Source organism: Myiozetetes cayanensis, unplaced genomic scaffold (assembly GCF_022539395.1).
Source record: "Myiozetetes cayanensis isolate MyiCay16 unplaced genomic scaffold, myiCay2020 scf3, whole genome shotgun sequence".
NCBI lineage: Eukaryota > Metazoa > Chordata > Aves > Passeriformes > Tyrannidae > Myiozetetes > Myiozetetes cayanensis.
Genome location: NW_026087521.1, coordinates 14,390,828 through 14,410,261, shown reverse-complemented (window position 1 = coordinate 14,410,261; position 19,434 = coordinate 14,390,828). Strand labels below are relative to the sequence as shown.

The 19,434-nt window shown below is 40.6% G+C and overlaps 1 protein-coding gene across 4 annotated transcripts in view; it reads left to right on the top strand.

Moving 5' to 3' along the window:
* The first annotated feature begins 10,457 nt into the window (after window positions 1-10,457).
* Window positions 10,458-19,434, top strand: part of LRRK2 (leucine rich repeat kinase 2) — a 64,104-nt gene continuing 55,127 nt past the window's right edge. For 2 of the 4 annotated variants that reach the window (XM_050325102.1, XM_050325101.1), the window contains exons 1-4: window positions 10,458-10,873; window positions 10,976-11,061; window positions 15,297-15,403; window positions 18,645-18,733. In XM_050325102.1, the coding sequence (XP_050181059.1) occupies window positions 10,714-10,873; window positions 10,976-11,061; window positions 15,297-15,403; window positions 18,645-18,733 (442 nt within the window). In that variant the 5' untranslated portion in view covers window positions 10,458-10,713. Of the gene's footprint in view, window positions 11,062-15,296; window positions 15,404-18,644; window positions 18,734-19,434 lie in introns of all 4 variants that reach the window. The other 2 variants (XM_050325100.1, XM_050325103.1) reach the window with 2 other exon arrangements.

The window sequence follows — 19,434 nt, the reverse complement described above, 5'->3', positions numbered from 1 at the left end:
GTTAAAGATGTCAGGAAGGTAGGAGAGAGGCAATAAACTTTTGTTAGCATTGTTTATATATTGTGTGGTCACTTTCCCAGCAGAATTATAGCCCACTGTGCAGTTAAAACAGGCACATGGATCTGCAGTCCTAGCTGCAGAACAGTGTGCAAGTCTGGGAAATATTTACAGAAGCACAAGGTCTTGGCTATTGGAAAACTGGAATTTTTTTGTTTTTCACTAGCATCAGTGCAAGTTCTAGGTGAAAAGGCTTCACCTGTGTAAAGACTGGAAGTGTGCAATGTCCTGTGAGCAGATCTTGTGCAAAAATCCAACACTAGCACTTCAAGGGTTAGACATGATGATCTCAGAGGTCCTTTCCAACCCGCTGATTCTACGATTCAGGTATCTGATCAAAGACTGAGAAGGAACACACAGGGCTCCCTGTTCTGTGACAAGATGCATACAGAAATGCATGGTTTATACCAAATTATGTTTTTGCTGGGTGGTCAAGCATGGTATGGGCTGTCCAGAAAGCCTTTAGACCATGGAGATATTTAAAACCCAGCTGGACATGGGCCTGAGCAACCTGCATTTAGTGACCCTGCCCTGAGCAAGAGTTGGACTAGGCAGCCTCCAGAATTCCCTGCCAACCTCAGCTCTTCCGATTAATTTTGAGATTAATTATTGTTGAATATTTACTTGGCAATGAAATAACAATGTTGAAGTCTGAAATAGGTGTATAAAACTCAGTGGTCAACTCGAAGACACTTCCAGATCCATTTTACATAGAGATAAAACTTAGGCTCAGTGACAAAACAGAAGTCACAATGCCACGTTGTCTGGGTAGATATATGGCAATTAGCTGTAACAACTGAAACAATATCAGTTAAAGGTTAGTAAAAACATACAGCCTTCATAGTAATTTCCTGTTTTTCTTTGAGGTGATGCAAACTTAAAAAAACAGAAGTAAACTTAACAGTTCAGCTGTCAAGGGGTCAGGTCACGATAGTCACAGATCTATTGAACATATCAATATGAGCAATTGTGTTTATTTTGCTGACTGCCCCATAGATCTCACCAAAACCAAATTTAGAATGAAGATGACCGACGGAAGGGCAGTTTATTTCTCACCACCACCACCTCACAGTCCTGTCTGGACAAAGGCAGAAGCAACCTGCTGACAACTGCACACAGAAGTTCTGTTCTCCTATTCCAAGATGATGTGAAACAAAAGATGAAAATCTTATTATTACCAGTTGGTTTCAAAATGACAATCTAATTTGGAATTTTGTCCATCCACTAGTCATACAGTCATGTGCACTGTAGATTTTACTACCACTTATTACTGAGAAATGCAAAACTGCCTCACTAACTACTGTATTAGCTCTTCAGAAACCGTCATCTAACACAACCATACTGACAGACGTCAGGAATCTCAGCATTAAGAATTCCAACTTCGACAAACAAAAGTGTCATCTATGGTCTGTAGCTGAAGACAAGGGACGACAATTCAGATTGGAAGGGATGTTTCTAAGTCTCCAGTCCAAGCAGACTCCAGACTGACTGCTCCAGGCAGTCAGCTCTGAGGTTAGGACAGCTTCATCAGGGCTTTAGCCAGCCAAGTTGTCAGAGCATCCAAAGACACAGACCTAACAACCTCTCCAGGCAACCTGCTGTACTGCCTGACTTGTCTCATGGTGAAAGAGTCATTCCTTATATCCAGTCTGAATGTCTCATTTCAGTTGATGCCTGCTGGCCTTCGTTCTCCCACCATGCACCACCTACATCTCCTGGCTTCATCTCCTGAAAGGTACTGGCAGGTTGCTCTTACGTCCCTCCCATAGCTCCATTTTTTGGACTGCACACATTCCTTCATTCTCTCCTCACTGGGCAGGTCCTCCTAGTCCATGACTACATTGCTGGCCCAACGCTGAAAACAGATTGCCCTTAGACTGACATGCTCAGCGACTTTCCACTGTGTGTTCATAACCCACCTGTAACACAGAACTATTTCTCACTGTAAAGGTACGACAACCAAATAGTAAGAGGATCCAAACAAACATCAGTTTCTATCAGTATCTTCTATCAGAAGATGAATAGATCATGTGGAAGCAGGCATCTGCAATCAGCAGAAAATAAAGAGGTTGTTAAACCACATTTGTAAAGAGTGGGAGTAAAAACTAACAAAAACTAACAAATTACTTGCATATAGCTTCTTGCCCTCATGCCTTTAAAATTTTTGCTTCTGGACATCACAAGAAGGAGACTTGATATTTTTGGCATTGCACTTTGCCATTTGGGACTTCAGGGTAATTATTCCTTATTCCTAACCTATAACCCCCAAAATATCTGAGAGGATGTTTTGCTATGTTTCAACCAAGTCTGTGTTTCTCACAAACAGTGTGTAATGGGAATTTTCTTTATTATGAGAAAGCCACTAGCTGAGAATGAAACACTGAAACCCCACAGCTTTGTCTGGATCTGTGATCCTACTATATGCACCATTTTCTAGGGGAAAAACAAGCTTAGTCTGCAAAAACTCCCCATGAACGTTAAGTATAGCTAATGCTCAATGGACACCTAGTGGTAGTTTCAAGTAAGATTAATGTTGCATTCTCAATAGTTAAACCCAGCTATCAGACTCATAAGAAAGATGTTGCAGCTAGTTAAAGTTGCTGTCTCTTCACAGAAGGCAAAATGAAAGAAAACTGAAGGTCAAGGAAGAATGGAGTTGGCTACCTGGGAATAAAACTGCACATCTTCCAAAAGGCTGAAGGGCAGCTCCTCATAACAATCCTTTATAGAAGAAAAAGAAGTAAAACAGTATCACTTTGATTAAAATTTATTGGGACTCCCACCTGCATAAGTACAGTCAGAACTGAAAGTGTGAGGTCAAATCCATATCACACATGAATCAGCTTCAGAAAGGGTCAATTCAACATATTGACAGGTTATTGAGTATGTCCAACTAGTCACCTACCATAAGCATACAAGGTTAGTACATGCAGACAGTTTCATCAACACTACCTCTCCTCTCCCAGAGAGGAATACCACAGGAAAACATGGGAACTATCATTCCCTCTGGGTCTGATGGTAAAGGACCAAGATCATACATAACTCCTGAGATACTAAGTAAAGGTTAAATGGTATCAAGATCAAGCCTATGAACTTGTTTGCAAGATTATTATGCTAGTGTTTATGAATATGCTGAGCAGGACACTGTTCCTTTCTGCTCTTACAGCTGAGGACAGTAAAGAGACACAGTTTAAACCAGGTATCAGATGGTCCCACGGCCTGCAGTCTCTCACCCCATAGCCCATATACTGCCTCATTATCCCCATGCTCTCATGTCCAGGCAGAACCAGTGAACTTTCTGCAGGTTTTCTGAATTCTTACCCCAGTCAACTACTACATGGAGATAAAAGAATGTTCAGTTACAGTAGACTCAAATCTATCATCTCATTCACTTTGGAAGTTTCTGTATGGGTCAATGTGTCCTCCCTTTATGTGTAACATTACACTAATTTCAAGAAAGTATAACAATACGTATTATGCATTGGATAATGAGGCCATGGAAATTGTTCTGTCAAGCCAGAAGACTGGTTGATCTGGAATTATAACCTGTGGCCAACAAGAAATGCTTCAGAGAAAAGAATAAAAAACCTTGAATGAGACCGGAAAAACTGTTTGAAAGTTTATTCCACAAAGCACAAATCTTTAGCTCTGGAAATTTTTTTGAGTATCCTGTGCTCCTTTAACTCTGCTATATGGTTGAACTGTAAGGCAATGAGTCCTACTGCCCCACTAGGATATTGTGAAGCCATTGTTCCCTTTTCATGCACGTTACATACCTTGACTTTCAGTGCAGGGCTAGAGTAATGGCTGTGCTTAAGCAAATGAAAATAGGACACATGCAGAGAAATAAGAATGTCCTGCAGGAACTGTTGGGAGGCAAAAAACACAGTCCACACTGTTGAAAAAACTGATAGGAGATCAGAACAAGAATCAGAGTCACTTCTAAGCATGAGTGGATACCAAGCTACACAAACTTATGCAAAGAAAAATAACCGTTCCATGTTTACAATCAGGTAACAGTGAATACTAACACAATCTGGAAATATATATCGATTTGCTTGTAGATTAGAGACTGAACGCAGAAGCCTTTGTATAACTTCATCTGTGCTAGCACTCATGGAGTTTTTTTGATCTATACTTTACTCTGTCTCAGGACTCTGCCCAAAAGTGTGGCTCCAATAAACATACCATCATAGAAAAAAAAATTCCTTGCTGCTTTTGTAAGGGAGATGCTATGTTAACACTTAAGACACTGCCACCATCCATGCCTAAGCCACACCCCAAACCACACTGACTCAGTGAACAAAATATGCAGATGATTCTGGCCACCATTTTAGCTTCAATGTAGATGTTTAATATTTTTATTCAGGTATCAGACTGATCTTAGAAAACACATTATCCTCTTCAGGGGAGCTCATCTCCAGTTCCTTGGGCATCTCTGTCAGGTCATTGTAAGGTGCACATCAGTTCCACAGAGTCCCTACTGAGGCACAGTCATCAGTCTCCTATGAAAAGCTGCAGCTCTCAGGATGAGATGATGCACACAAGTCACAATCCCAATGAGCACTTTGCATCCAATCACATTAGAGGTGCAGCCACACTACAGCTTGCTCCAGTCCTCCAAAGGCATCATGGACTGCTGCAAATCTCACCACACCTTCCTAACACATCACTGTGGCCAGGAACCAATATTTGTCCACACAACTGTAAAATATTAGTGACAAAACCTAGATGAAACAGCAACCAGAAATCATCTGCAGGAACCATAACTTCATATATAACAAATGACCCATGTGGACTTCTGCACAAACTAGAATATTCCTGAAAGTGGTTTTGATGTGTCCAAAACCAGCTATTTGGTTTTCTAGGGAAAAGCTGAACTAATTAAGGACTAATTAGCATTTCCTGAGCAATAAGTTAGACCAAAACCTTGTCATTTGTATAAGTTCTAATAAATTTTTTAAGACAGACTAAGATTTGGTTATCTTTTTTTTTAACACAACACAAAATTCAGGTCTCACCAAAGCATAAGTTATCTTAGCATAACTGCTAAGAGTAACAGAACCCACTGGAATGTTTGCTTAAAGTTAGTAATCCTCACACCAACTATATGACACAAACTGTAACACAATACTAAAGCCAGTAAATCCAGAGTCAAATCCAGCATCAAAGCACTTCAACTATTCTACTTGTAAAGTACTACTACTCCTTGTAAAGTATTACAGTACACTAAACATTTATTCATGACAAAGGAGGTTTTAGATTAAATTTTTAAGTCTATTCTGAAGTCTCATTTGAGTGTAAAATCGAAGTTAGTTTCGCTAGTCTTTGTCCAGAATTCATCTTCTTTATTTGTGGTACCATTTCCACAAGCTTTATACATCAGCATAATGGGGAAAAAATAATATTATGTTCCACACCAGACAGATAATTCACATTTCAGGGAAACAGTTCTGTGGCCTTAGTGATGCAACTTTCTGTTAGCCTTCTTTGAGTGTTATGTTTTCCTGTTATACTGCATATTTATATCTATATAATACTATACATTTATAGATACTGCAAGATAACTCAAATTCATTCAGTTAGCAACTCCATCTTTCAAGACTTAGGGTGCACAGCTGCTATCATTGCTTCTGCTGACTCCTATGAAATGTAAGATCCAGCAAATCACAAAGTCTTCAAGCCATTGCAAGAGGGTGTATTGACAAGTCAGTCTACAATGAAAACCAATATACAGAGTACAGGTTACATGGTGTTCTGCCTAGACAGGCCCAGAGATCCTGGGAAGCTACATGACAAAGTCAAGAACTTGCAACCACCACCACCCACACACACAAACAACAGAGAAGTTACACCAAGTACAACTAATCCATTCTTGGTACAACCATTCCCCACAGTTCTCTGTCTCTAGAGAGAAAGGGGGGCAAAGCAACACAGAGGGGCCTCCAAATACATAAAAAAGATGGCTATAATCAGCTACTTTACTTGTGTACATGGTGATTCTCTGTTCAACACAGATCAGAAATGCCCCACTGCTAAGCATCAAAAGCTGCACTGGCTGAAGAGGATGTGCAGCATCAGGCTCTCACAAGGTACAGATAAGCATGACAAGCAGGTTGAAGTCATGGCTAAAGAACAGGACCAGAGGAATATAGATCAGGCCCTGAAGAAGGATGAGACTTACCAGAAGGGGGTTGCCACCCTTGAGCCTGACTTAGTGGCTGAGCTCTCAGGGCCAAATGTTTCCTTTCACACACAGAGAATGAGGAAGAACAGAAAGCAGAGCAGTACTTCCCCATGTTGGACTTAAGCAGTCCAGAAGTAACTGGCCCCAACACAAACAGTTACAGCCCATTTTACAAGAAAAATGAAATTCAAGCTTACATGTGAAAAACATCTCTCCATCAACCTAGTCTTCCCTGACTATTTCAGTTCTGGCTTCATCCACAAAAGGAATAGGGAAATGACTACTTGCTTCTTACAGGAAATTACTTATTGCCTCTTTTGGATGGGTATTTCTTGGTTTCTTCCATTATATTTAGAAGGATTTACGTATGCAGTGCTTAATTTTATTTCAACAACTGGTCAGTTGTACGTCATTGTGTTATACGGCCCCCACTTCAAACTCTGGATTAGCCTTTCAGCCCCATCCATGCATTGACAAGAAGAGGGGAACCTGCCTGACAAATTCCTGCATTCTATGTGAGCTGCACTACCAACATGATTACTCCCATCCCCATTCCTAGAGTCCCGGACTCCTACAGCCAGAGGCAATGAGTCCAATAAGGTAGAAGAGGTGACCAAGTACAATGAAAGCTGTGATGAGTCAGAATAGAAAGAGTGGCATTCAAACCCACCAGCTGGGAAATGCGGTCCCACAGCTTGAGACAGAGCTGTTGAGTGTGGCTGTGGTATAAGCACAGCTATCCCTGAGAATGTGGCTTCACAACCCAGGCAGCTTCCAGGAGTGAATCGGCCTGGCAGCCCCAGAAGCCATAAAAGGGCAGAGGCCTGCAGAATTTGTCTTGCTTGTACACTGACTCAAAACTGCAGGTCACCTACCAGCTTCAGGAGGCCCCAACTCACCAAGGATCCAATTGAACACAGATTGTACCTGACTGGTTACTTCTTTGGGTAAGAATGCTATGAATAGTCAGAGAGACTATATAATTGCAGCCAACCACTCCAAAAACTGAAAAGCATATTCATTCATAATTCAACACACCAAAAAGCAGCATAACCCACGAGGGGATAAAGATTACCAATGTGGTGAAGCCACCAACTCTGCTTCATATCCTCAAGAGGCTGGTTGTCAACTAATTGAACTAATCCTGCATGCAGACAAAACTGTTACTACTCCTCTCCTGAAACTGAAGGGATTCATTGAGTCCATTACTCTCAAGACTGAAGTTTAAATAAAGAGGATCCAATATCACCACAGACTCTTTACTCTGCCAGTTAGAAGCCATCAGCAGTGGATTTCACCACAAAGAAAACAGATCCACCACTCTAGCCTTTGCTGACATTCCAATTCCAAGAAGTGCTTCATGGGAACAGATATGAGAAACACCTTCCAGATTTCATGTGAAAACACTGGTTCACAAACCCATAGGGAAAGGTGTCGAAGTCTGCCACCAAATCCAGCCATAATGCCAATAAAGTCAATAACTGCAGCCCTTGGATGGTGCCCAACATTCTCAGTATGTGCATCCAGGTACTTTAAAAAATGTATCTATCTAAAAATTGATCTGTGACTAACAACTGCTAAAACTAGAACCTTAGCTTTCTAATGTCAGAAAAGTTCTGTTAAAACATCTCTAAAACCCCTCACATTTTTATGTGCGATCACAATCCAAGGCTTCTGTAACTAGCTGATGGAAGGACTACATCTTTGCAGTTTTAATACTAACATCAAAAGCACTTTTAAAGGATAGTTATATTTCCTGCTCTTTACAGAAAATAGCTTACTTTACAGCAGCACAAAGGTGTTAGGAGTTACCTACCTTGTAAACTCAGTGTGAATCTACGAGTACACGGATTACCCAGAGTATCACTGTCCTGAGAAACAGCTATGGAGGGATGCAAAGAAATAGACTGACAGATTATTGATAGTCATTGGAGTTAAAGAGACAAACATTACCAAAACAACCCTAAAAGTGCTAATACCATAGGCACTAATGAGATAAGTGAACAGTGTAACAGAAGGCCTCCAGCCAAGTTATACTTCCAAATTTCAAGAAGGAGGAGGATGACCAGTTTGAAAGCCAAGGCTATGGAATAACCCTATATTGAAGAGACTCTAACTGTAACAACTGCCTGAAGAACAACTATATCTGTTAGAAATGCCTATCAGTAGCTATACAGTTTAGGGCAAGTGGTTCCTTGGTCAGAGGATTTCCAAGCAGAGGAAGATGCAACACTAAGAACTGCAGACACCTCCCAGCCAAGAGAGACCTAAGCATATGTTGAGGGGTGGAGTCTTTTCAAACCATGTGCATAAAACAACACAGCAACCTACAGCTGATAGAGAACAGAAGATGTGAAATAAACATGCTGAGCCCCAACAGAGAGAAAGAGAACAAGTTGTTTAAACCAGTTAAAGATGGAATGGCCCTTTGTTGGTCTTAATGGTCAGACAGGACGTTCACACTGACAGATGGAGCACTAGAAAGAGTGCCAAAATATATGAAACTTCCAGAGCAGAAAAATATGAAAGAGGTACTCCAGAGGTAAAGTCCTTTGCCTTTTTCCCATATTCCATTAAGAAAGACATTCAGACAACTACATTTTACTATCAGAGCTCAACCCTTCTGCAAGATATCAAGGGAAAACCACTAACCACTTCTACAGATATTAACGATTAACCCCTAACCACTTCTACAGATATTAACGATATCTTCACCAGATTTTCCCAGGAAAGGTCAAGAAAACTGTACAATATAGATGCTTACCAAGACTACCTTGTTCTTTCCATTTTCCTCTGGTCTAACTAATTAATGCACTGCAGAAGGCTTTTGTCAAACCCTCCCAGATTCATAGAGACTTATCAGAATTTGGCATCCTCTTCCAACCACTCCTCCAGGGAACTACCACCTACAGAGGAATGAAGCTTAGGAGACACGTTACAAGTCTAGGGCTTGAGACTCCCGATCTCAAGTGGTTGCTTCCTTTATTTTTTCAGACACCTCAGAAACACTAGCACAATTTTTTGTTCTTTATCAACACAAGCAGAAAGAGGAGGAAACATTAACCCAGGCCTCAAATTGTCTAGCTCAGGAATCTACAATTTCAAGGAATTATTTACTTGAGGAGCTACAAACAATCCAAGATAGCATGCCAACTGTCTACAGCACCATGGAACAAGCTCGGAGACTGCAATTACACAACATTTATTATACAGGTGGGTAGAAGACACACATTGATGATTTCATACATCTGTGGTTTCAAGCAGGAGTAACGGGGTGGAAGCCAAAAAACATCGTGTTGAACTGACTCTGTCTGGACATCAAGTTACCTCCAAACTGCTTTATCATTCCCCTCTGCAGCTGGGTAGGGGAGAGAAAGCATAACAAAAGGCTTGTGGATCAAGATAAGGACAGGGAGAGATCACTCAACAATCACCATCACAGGCCAAACAAACTCAACTTGGGTAAACTAATTTATTGCCAAACAAATTAGATTAGGGTAATGAGAAATTAAAATGAAACTTTAAAATCCCTTTACCTCACCCCTTGAGTCTTCTTCAATGGCTCAACTTCACTCCATCCCACAGGGTGCAGTCCTTCAGGAACAGACTGCTCCAGCACAGATCCCCTGCAGAGTCACAAGTCCTGCCAGCAAACCTGCTCCAGTATGAGCTCCTCTCTCTGCAGGTCCTGACAGAAGCCTGACCCTGCATGGGCTTCTCCTAGCATCACAACTTTCTTCAGGAATACACCTGCTCTGGCATGGGGTTTTTACTGGGCTGCAAGGGGACAGCCTGCCTCACCATGGGGTCTTCCCTGGATTGCAAGGGAATCTCTGTTCTGGTGCCTGGAGCACTTTCTCCTGGGTCCTCTGCACTGACCTCGATGCGTGCAGGAGAACGGATATGTTCCTGTCACATATTCTCACTCCTTTCTTCCAGCTGCTGTTGTGCAGACTTCAGGAAGAATACATCAACATGTGAGAAGCAATGCATGTACGCAGCGGGAGAACCACCGCAATTCCAAGCGGCAATCCCTCAAATCTCAGCCGATCCATAGCCGCCCACAGTCCGGACGCTTTCATAGAGGGTATGTGCACTGCTGGGCGGACCCCGGGGTCCGGCTCGGCAGCTCCATTGGGCCGCTGTCTCGTCAGTCACGGGGCAGGGGAGCTGTCGGCGGGTCTGCTCTGTTTGCCGGGCGCTTGCGCGATTCCCGCGGGCGTTTCCCGGGGGTTCCCGGGGGGCGCCCGCTCTGCCCGCGGGGCCGGCCCTGGGCGGCTGCCGTGTCCATGGAGCGGCGCCGTGGGAGGGGCCGGAGGCCGCGGCAGGGGCGGCTCGGCAGGGCCGGGTGACGGCACTGCGGGCGCTGCAGAGCGGGACAGGCCCGCACCGCCCAGCCCAGCCCAGCCCAGCCCAGCCCCGCCGCGTCCCCGCCGACCGGCGGATGGGGTGAGGGCAGCGGGTCGGCCATGGCCAGCGGCGGCCCCGAGGAGGGGGAGGCGGTGGCGGGGGAGGAACAAGCCCTGAGGAAACTGGTCGTGCGGCTCCAGAACGTCCAGGAGAGGAAGCGGGTGGAGACGCTGGTGCAGACCCTGAGCGACCTGCTGGAGCTGGCGGCCCGGCGGAGCGGTGAGCGCCCTGCCCTGCCCTGCCCGGCCCCGCCGAGTGCCGCCCGCCCGCCGCCGGTCGCTAACGCGGTCTGTCTGTCTGTCTGTCTCTGTCCCCTCACAGCTCCCCGGCTCTTCAGCGGCAAAAACGTCCACGTGCCCGTGCTGCTGGTGGTGGATCTGTACCCGGGAGCGGCCGGCGTGCAGCAGGTCAGGCCAGGGCGGGGCGGGGGCCGGGGCCGCTCCGCGGGATGCGCCGAGCGACGCGGCCCTTCCCGGGACAGAAGTTGTTGTTCCGCTTGTTGATTTCTCCTTGACTTGCTTTCTCATGGGCCGCTTCTTGAACTGTTGTGATCTGTAGAAGGGCGCTGTCACCGCTGGCGTTTAAAGGGACCAAGCGCTTCAGCTCTTTGCAGACGCCGCTTGCTGCGTCTCTGTTTAAACGGCAGAAGGAGGCGAAGTAGAATATAAAAATTAAACAATGTGCATACTGTGTGATGTAAGGTTCTGAATTACCAAGAATGTTGTCTAATATAATTTTGACGTGTCAATATTGAATTTTGCCATGGTTAGACAAACTTCTTAAAAGCAGAATTTTACAATTCATATATGTGTAGCCCTATCCTAGAGACTTGTACTAGCACAGCTTTTTAAAGGGAAGAGAGAATCTTTTAGTAGGTTCTGCAGTTTAAGGTTCTGTCTGCTCCTGTAACTCAACATGGGCCCATTTGGATTAGGTGTGGCACTTGCACGATTTGATGTTGTACTCATGGTACAGCTGCCAGACTTGTCATACAAAACAGCTCCTTCCTGGCAAGCATTTATTAAATTTCTGACTATGAGATGCTTAGAGGATGTTTGTAAACTCCAGACTTCTTTGCAACTCATTTTTTATTATTATTATCATTAAGCCCATTTGTATGGTAACAATATTTTTTTACATATTTTGTTTTTTTCAATTCACCTAGAAGGCAAAACATAAATTATATTGCGAATACCTCTTAAACAATAGTATATTTTAAGAGGGCTTGTGTGGTGATTGTTTTGTGGGTTTTTTTGGGTTTTATTGTCTAATAGACCTTAGCTAGAGATAAAAAACTGAAAATTCAGATTAAAATATGAAATTCTATTTGTGTAGTAATTAATCTGGAATAACAGTGATTTGAGGTTTTCTTTTAAGACTAAATATTTGAGCAGTATCTGAAGTTTTTACTTATTTTACTATTCGATTGTCAGGTTGTTAATAAATACAGAAAAATAAATCAGCAATTATTTTCAAGATAAAACATATTACATGTATATAACAATTTACAAAAGCTCTGCCCAGAAGTTTAGACTAGGAAGCAGAACATATGAAATCCAACCACTACAAGAAATAGGTGTGAAATGACAGCACAACACTCTCAGAATTGCATAAAGAAGATAGTGATTGTTTAATTTACATTTTAACTGTATTGAAATACCTCACTCCAAATTAATGCATTTAAAATTTATTTTAATCTTCTATCTGCCTACATCTGCAGTCAAACTGCTTCAGTTTAGAAGTTCTGGAGCTCCTTTGCATTACTGTGTTGTATTGGAGTATGAAATTCATAGCCAATGCAAAGCTCAAATCCTGTTCCTCATAAAATGTCTTAGACAACTCTTTCTTCACATTCAGTTCTGCTATTTACAAACATGCACAGTATGTTAGCAGAGCTGTGTCTTCTTGCTTCATTCACTGCTATTTGTTTACAGTCTTTGTGAATACACAATTCTCACTTTACAGCAGTGATGAAGTAATGAGGTCCTGATTACAGTGAAGTCTCTTTGCACTACCAATGAATTTTCATTGAATAAATGAATTAAACAACCTCTTTTGCTTTCGGCATTGTAAAAAAATTGTCTCACATCAGAGAATAAACACAGTAAGAGACACACCTGAAGTGAGAATTACCTTTACCTACCCTCCTTAACTGGTTACAAAGCGTCGGGTAGTGCTGCTGCTCCACTGACTTGTACAAAGTATGTTTCCATAGTAGATCAATATTGCAAGTACTAGTGCAAGTCAGACAGCAGGCGTAAACCCTGCAAGCTTCTTCAGAAGTAGGAAGGTACTGGTTTGGAAAGCCACTGGTGCTTGAAAGTAAAGTAGGCGTCCTTAAGTAAATATGGTCATTTTCTGCAGTTGCTCTGGCAATGACTGGAGCAGCTTAGAAACTCTACAGCAAAATATGAGTACCCTTGAGTAAAGAGCAGTCAGTAGAGCTGTATTGTCTCACCTAGAAGGGGTGACATAATGTAGTATAAATTCATTGCATGCTGGAAACAGAAGGGATCTGATTTAATAATAACAAGAGTTTCAGTGCTGCCACCAACTGTTTCTGTGGGACCTGTTTAAGTATTTGTAACAATGTCTTTGTTTACTTTTTCCCCCTTCCCTGTAACCTTTAGGATTTCTATTATTTAAAAGACCCTGACTTTCTTACATAGTTATTAAACAGTTAATAAGTTCTCTGTTATCTAAGGTTGTGATTATAATATTGAAAAATAGACTAGATATTAGCAGGGCAGATGTTTCCATTGGTCTTCTCTAGATCTACTGTTTTTACAGTTGTCAATACTTGTGAGTCCTCACAATCCAAATAAAAATGTTCAGTGGGAATATGAATTTCATCAGAAACAGTTTTAATTCAAAAAGGAATCTTCTAAAGTCATTAAGCAAGTTTTCATCAGATTATGTATTTTATAAGAACACGTAGGATGTCCAGAAGTGGGACTTGTTAAAAAAAAATAAATACACAGTTTGTGAATTAATAGTCACCTCTGCAATGTTTCTGAGATTTGTACCTGACTGACTGTCACTGATAGACTCTTATCTTGGGGAGGATTGATGGTTGGCAAGACTATTTGTTGTACCTACATGTAGTCAGGACTCAGTTATGCAGACCAGCCCAGTCATCCTGAATGTCCATAGTACATGATTTGTAGTCTCATGCAGAGCAAGCCAGCTTGCTTTCCAAGGAAGCAAAGAGCATGGAAATAGGCTCGTGATAAAAATCCATCTGCAGGTGCTAAGGTTGTAATTTGGCTCTGCAAATCTGAACTCAAACAAAACTACTGCAGATAGCATGAGCATAGCCCATGTAAACAAGTACGTAAAAGATGAAGGCAGAATTCCAGTTCCCAAGGAGCTACATCAGCTTTTTCCTACTCTCCAAAGCTGTCAGCTGTCTAGATTGAAGCCTCTGCTGTTCTTTGGGTGACTCTATACTACCAAACCTGTAATTCTATGTCTCTAGTCTTACTGATTGCAGGGTTAGGGATCATGCACTTTCTGTGAACTTCACTGTTAAACTCTTTGGAGGTAGCCATTTACATTCCTGTTGTGGGCTGTCCCATCTTGACTCCTTTGCTTTACACAACTCTCCTGTGGAAAACTGATCCAGTTACACATATAGTTTTTATGCCATACTTATCTTTTGTTTTGGCCCTATTCTTAAAGTACACAGGCCTGCTTCCACCTTTTTATTTATTTATTTATTTACACCATCAAGGAAGCTTTTATGCCTTATTATAATTCCTTTTTGTAAAATCTGCTTCATCTTGACATTTGACATTTCACAGTTCACTACTTCTCTTTCAATACAGAGAGGGTTTCTTGCTCATCAGTTAATTATTTATACAGATTTTGCTTACTGCATCCTCACTGCAGCCCATTCGATCATATCAGCTTGTAGGCATTCATAGGACAGCAGATTTCTCCAATACAGAAGATCAGAGAGGAACATTTTTAGGTTTGGCGTTATTCACAGATGTTTGAAAGTCAAAGAATTTGCATAGAATGAAACATGTGGTTATTAAAAACAAATACATTGGGATTAGTATTATTTCATTCTTTACGATCTCAGAATTTCCACTGCCTTCATTACATTTTGAAAGCACATAGTGTTGATGACTGATAGCAAGATTATGAAATATGTGCTATTGTTTATGTATCTCATCCTCGTTTAAAACATTGAACACCTTTGAAAACTTATACTTTATCCTTATAAATTGCAATTAAATGGCAAGTTCTTGTGGAAACACACATTCTTCAATAAAGGTGAACTTGTAATAGTGCAGAGCTCTTCTCTTGCCTGTGATGATGTACTGTGGATCCCATCATATTTTTCTGTCTGTCAGCATCTCATTTAACTGTGTGCCTTTATCTTCAGGCAGTGCTGAAGCAGATTGAAAGTGGTGTGTTCCTACAAGCAATGCATTTAGAATCATTATCTTACCTGTTTTACCTCCATCTTTTAACTTTTCATGCCATTTGTCTTGTGTCAATTAATTTTCCTGTAGTGAATTAGCTAGGTAACTTTTCAGAACAGCTGTCTTCCAAAAGTCAAGAATATTAGAAGACAACATATAAATTCCAAGCAGAGTATCTGTTTTAAATTAGCTGTATTTTTATTTTACAGATGGGATGGTCACTTCTTTGTAAATTAATAGAAATTTGCCCAAGCACTCTACAGAACTTAGCTCCTAAGGATGTTGGGAAGGACTGGGAAGTCCTGGGTGTCCACCAGTAAGTATTTTGTATGCGAAGAGTCTGCCAGAATGCTTGGTGATTGTGGCAGCACATATATATGCAATGAAAATGTATTTGTATATAGTCATTACATCAGCTTTTTTTGTGAGTTTCTTCAGTCTTCAGAATGGGAGAGTCATTCCAGCAGGGACCTTATCTGTGTGTATAAATACTTGATGGACAAAGTAAAGGAGACTGTGCCAGGCTTTTCTTAGTGACACTCAGTGATAGAATGAGAAGCAATGGGATGAATTGAAATATAGGAAATTCCATTTAAACATTAAAAAAAAAAAATAAAAATAAACAAACGAAAAACAAAGCAACGAAAAAAAAACCAACCCTTTTGACATATGCAGTATTGCCTGGATGGTTGTGTGTGTTCTTTCCAAATGTGAGGAATTGTATCCGCAAGCCTAAAGTAATGTAAATCAAGAAGAGGAGGTTTTGTCACACCTAATATTATTGTTTAAAAATGGGGTATTTAAACTGATCACCTGAATTACCTGTGAAGTCAGTGGACATCTTAACTTTCAGAAGGGATAGTTGGTAAGTCCGTCTTTTTGGTAAGTTATCCTGGAGAAAATTGTGGTTTGGACTTGCTCATCTCTGTCCTTGAACTGTCAAGGGAAGCCTAAGCAAGTGGTTTCTGGATGTTTGTGGTTAGGTGGGATGAAAACCCACATAGTTTAGTTGAGTGGTTGTCCAGTAGCACAAATGCTGGTTTTAGGTGTAGGTCCAAAGCAAATGGGAGTTGGTTTGGGCCTTGGGTTGGTGTTCCCTCACTTGGACAGATTGTCTCCTTCGGGGCTGAGAATGGCAGCAAGCTGCAGCCCTGTAACCAAGTGAGCCTGCCTCTGTAGTCTTCACCATACCCTTCCTTGGATAGGATAGCATGAAGATGCATTTTGGCTTTGTGGGGTTCTGTTTATTTGTTTGTTTGCTAGTGGCTAGAATACATGGTTGGTAAGGGAATGAACTCCCTTGAAAGATGTGTTGGTAGTTTTTTCTGGAAAGTAAAAGGCATTTGAGTTGCTTTTCATGAGCAAGAAAGAACTGAACTGAAGCTGTACAAGCTAGTTATAATTTCTTTGGGAGCTTAATGGCTTGTTAATTGACTGAAAGTTATTCTGAAAGCTGGAGATATTGCTGTTCATTCTCAGGTCCCAGAAAAATGACTTTTTGAGGGCTGATCTTTCCCAAAGCCTCTTCAGAGCCCGCACAGTGCATGCGGTTGAACAAAGCATCCATTTCAAACTTCCCTGAAGATCTGATGACAGCATTGCTGTACACAATACCTTCCCACTACCAATATTTTAGCCAACTGTGTATCCCTGTCTGACACACTGACAGTTTTCCTTGCTGTGGAGAAACCTACTCTTAGTGGGGGAGTGGGCTCAGGCGTCTCTGTCAGTGCCAAGAGCAGGGCAAACCAGCTGAATTATATCTCATGTTCCCAGTGCATAGACTGGACTAGAACTGCAGTGAAACCACACCACAGTGAATATGTGCTGTTTGCAGCAAGGCCGGAAACAGTTAGGATAGAGAAGAAAAGGTCTAGTTGGGGGTTTTTTGCAAGAGATTTTCCCTTTTGTGTGTGTGACTATTTTAGGAGAACAGAAATTTTAAGCTAGAAGAACCATTTCTTTCTTGTGTCTCAGCTATGATCAGCCTGATCACATTGCAGTCATGTTTACAAACAGTAGTTTGCTATTGATTTACGTGTCCTTGACAGACAATGTGATAAATAATTAAAAATTGAAGAGAAAGGAAGGAAATGCCTTTCAGTGTATTTACATCCTTTCTACAAGTTTAAAGAGACTTCATGTTTTGTAATCTCTTATATTAAACTCTCATACAGTAGAAGAGTATAGAAAATTTTACATTCTTGGTTATGCTTGAAATGGGAGGTTATATGAAGGGAATTTCCTAAAGATAAAGAATGTTATATCTCCCATCAGATTTTGCCTTTTGTGTCTACTTTGGTCATCATAGCTACCACAATAGTGCTACAACAGAGGGGAGATAAACTAGCAACATCAGAGTATGAAGGGAAAACAGTGATACATTCATTCCAGCTTATAAAGTTAGACTTCAACAAGACAAACAACATCATTGTAAGAGTTGAGGAGGGAAATTAGGATGAAACTTTAAGTGCTGTTTATGCTCTTCAAGACAGATCAAGAATATCAACTGAAGTATCATTAATTACTGCACAATCCATTTTTATTAGATATTATATATACAGTGACTCACATTTGAAGTTTATTAATATTGCAGAGTCAAGTTCTCTAAAATAATGAAAAGTAAAAAAAAATTTCTTTAATTGGATTTTTTGTATGTGTAAGTCTATGCATTTTTACTTAGTTTTTAACTATACAATCTTTTTCCCCCCTCTATTGAGATATACTTCATTCAGTGTGAAAGCCAATCTGACTGTTGCTCTTACAGCATTAAAAAACTTATGAAAAAATATTAAATTTGCTTTTAAAATTTTATTTGTTGAAAAATTGTTACAGATTTTGATTACTGTTTTACAGGTTGTAGTTTGAGCAAAATAAGTTAAAAATATTTTTAGGTACCCAGTTTGATACATGCCCTGACTTTTGCAGTACTTGGCATCGTTTGTCTCTCTCTGTTTAACAAGTCAGCTTTGGTTGGCTGTGCTGCAGGCCTTTCTGAGGTTTATCTTCATGGGTCTCAGGCTGAGTGTGTGAAAAATCAGCAGCCTAGGAAATGTTCCTCTTTAGTGATTTGTCCAGCATCATGTCAATGCTGTGTGGTTGGACCTTAGATAAGGAGGAGTTCTCCAAGACACTCTTCAAGTTCTTTAACCAGGAAACTGCTACTTCTCTTCCAACAAACCCGTGATTGTTCACTGTAACTGAGCTCTTGCTACACAGCTATACTGTCCACAGCCCAGTGCTCTGTAGAGTAACCACCTCCTGGATGACACTTGTCCACTGTAGAATTAATATATAACTAGCTGAAAATGAAAATAAATTTGGTAAATTATACAGAATTATTTTAATGAAGTATGATCATATTTAAAATGTCAACATTATTTCATTGCTAATTTGAAAAATTATAAATTGAAATAGAAGGTTTTTTTATAAAATTAATTGAGAACTTTTTAAGCTTTTGCTAATTTCTGTAATTATGTAAATGTTCAATTAAAAAATTGTATATGTTAATATTTAACCTTAACTCTTCCCCCCCTTTTTTTTTTTTTAATTTTTAGGCAGATTCTTAAAATGCTTACAAACCACAAAGAAAATATAGATCTCGCTGTAGTAGGACTAAAAGCATTAAATCTACTCCTCATGTCAGGTATTGTGTGTTTTACTTTCCTAATTTGTCTAAGCCTTTAAAACACAGAACTGTGATATAAAGTGTGTGACGTCAGACCAGAATTTTCTGTTTTATTCGATGAAATCACTTGTCATTTGTACTTGTATACAAAATACAAAGTAATGTTTTGCACCTTTTTTACCCAGTTAAGTGTGATTTGAAGGCTCTGAAGAACATGACCAATTAGTTTTGCCAACTTGTTATTAGAGTAGACACAAATATTTGCAGTTAACTACTTAAGTCAAATAAGTAAGAGCTCATTTTTTCTTACCAAAGTACAAATATGGTGACATTCTGACTTACTTCCTTTAGCACTGGCTAGTACTTTTGAAAACAGTAAATTATCTCTGACTTCTCTGTTTTTCTGCTCTGCAGAGAGAGACCTGATGCTACCATTCTTGATCTTCTGTTGTAATTAAAGAAACAATCTAAGGGAGAGATTCTGCTCATTTTATTCAAGCTAACATATAATATTATGTGAGACAGGTCATGTTATAAAGCATTACAATAATTAATAATAATAGTAATAATAGCAAAATCTGGCTATTGGCGAGTTAACTGTAGTCTTTTAATTGTGAGGTATTGAAAAGGGTCTGGCTGCAGTGGAAACACTGGAACAGGCATTATACATTCTGTTGTTACTGCTGTAGTTTGAAAATTGTCATGAAATGGATCTTTTT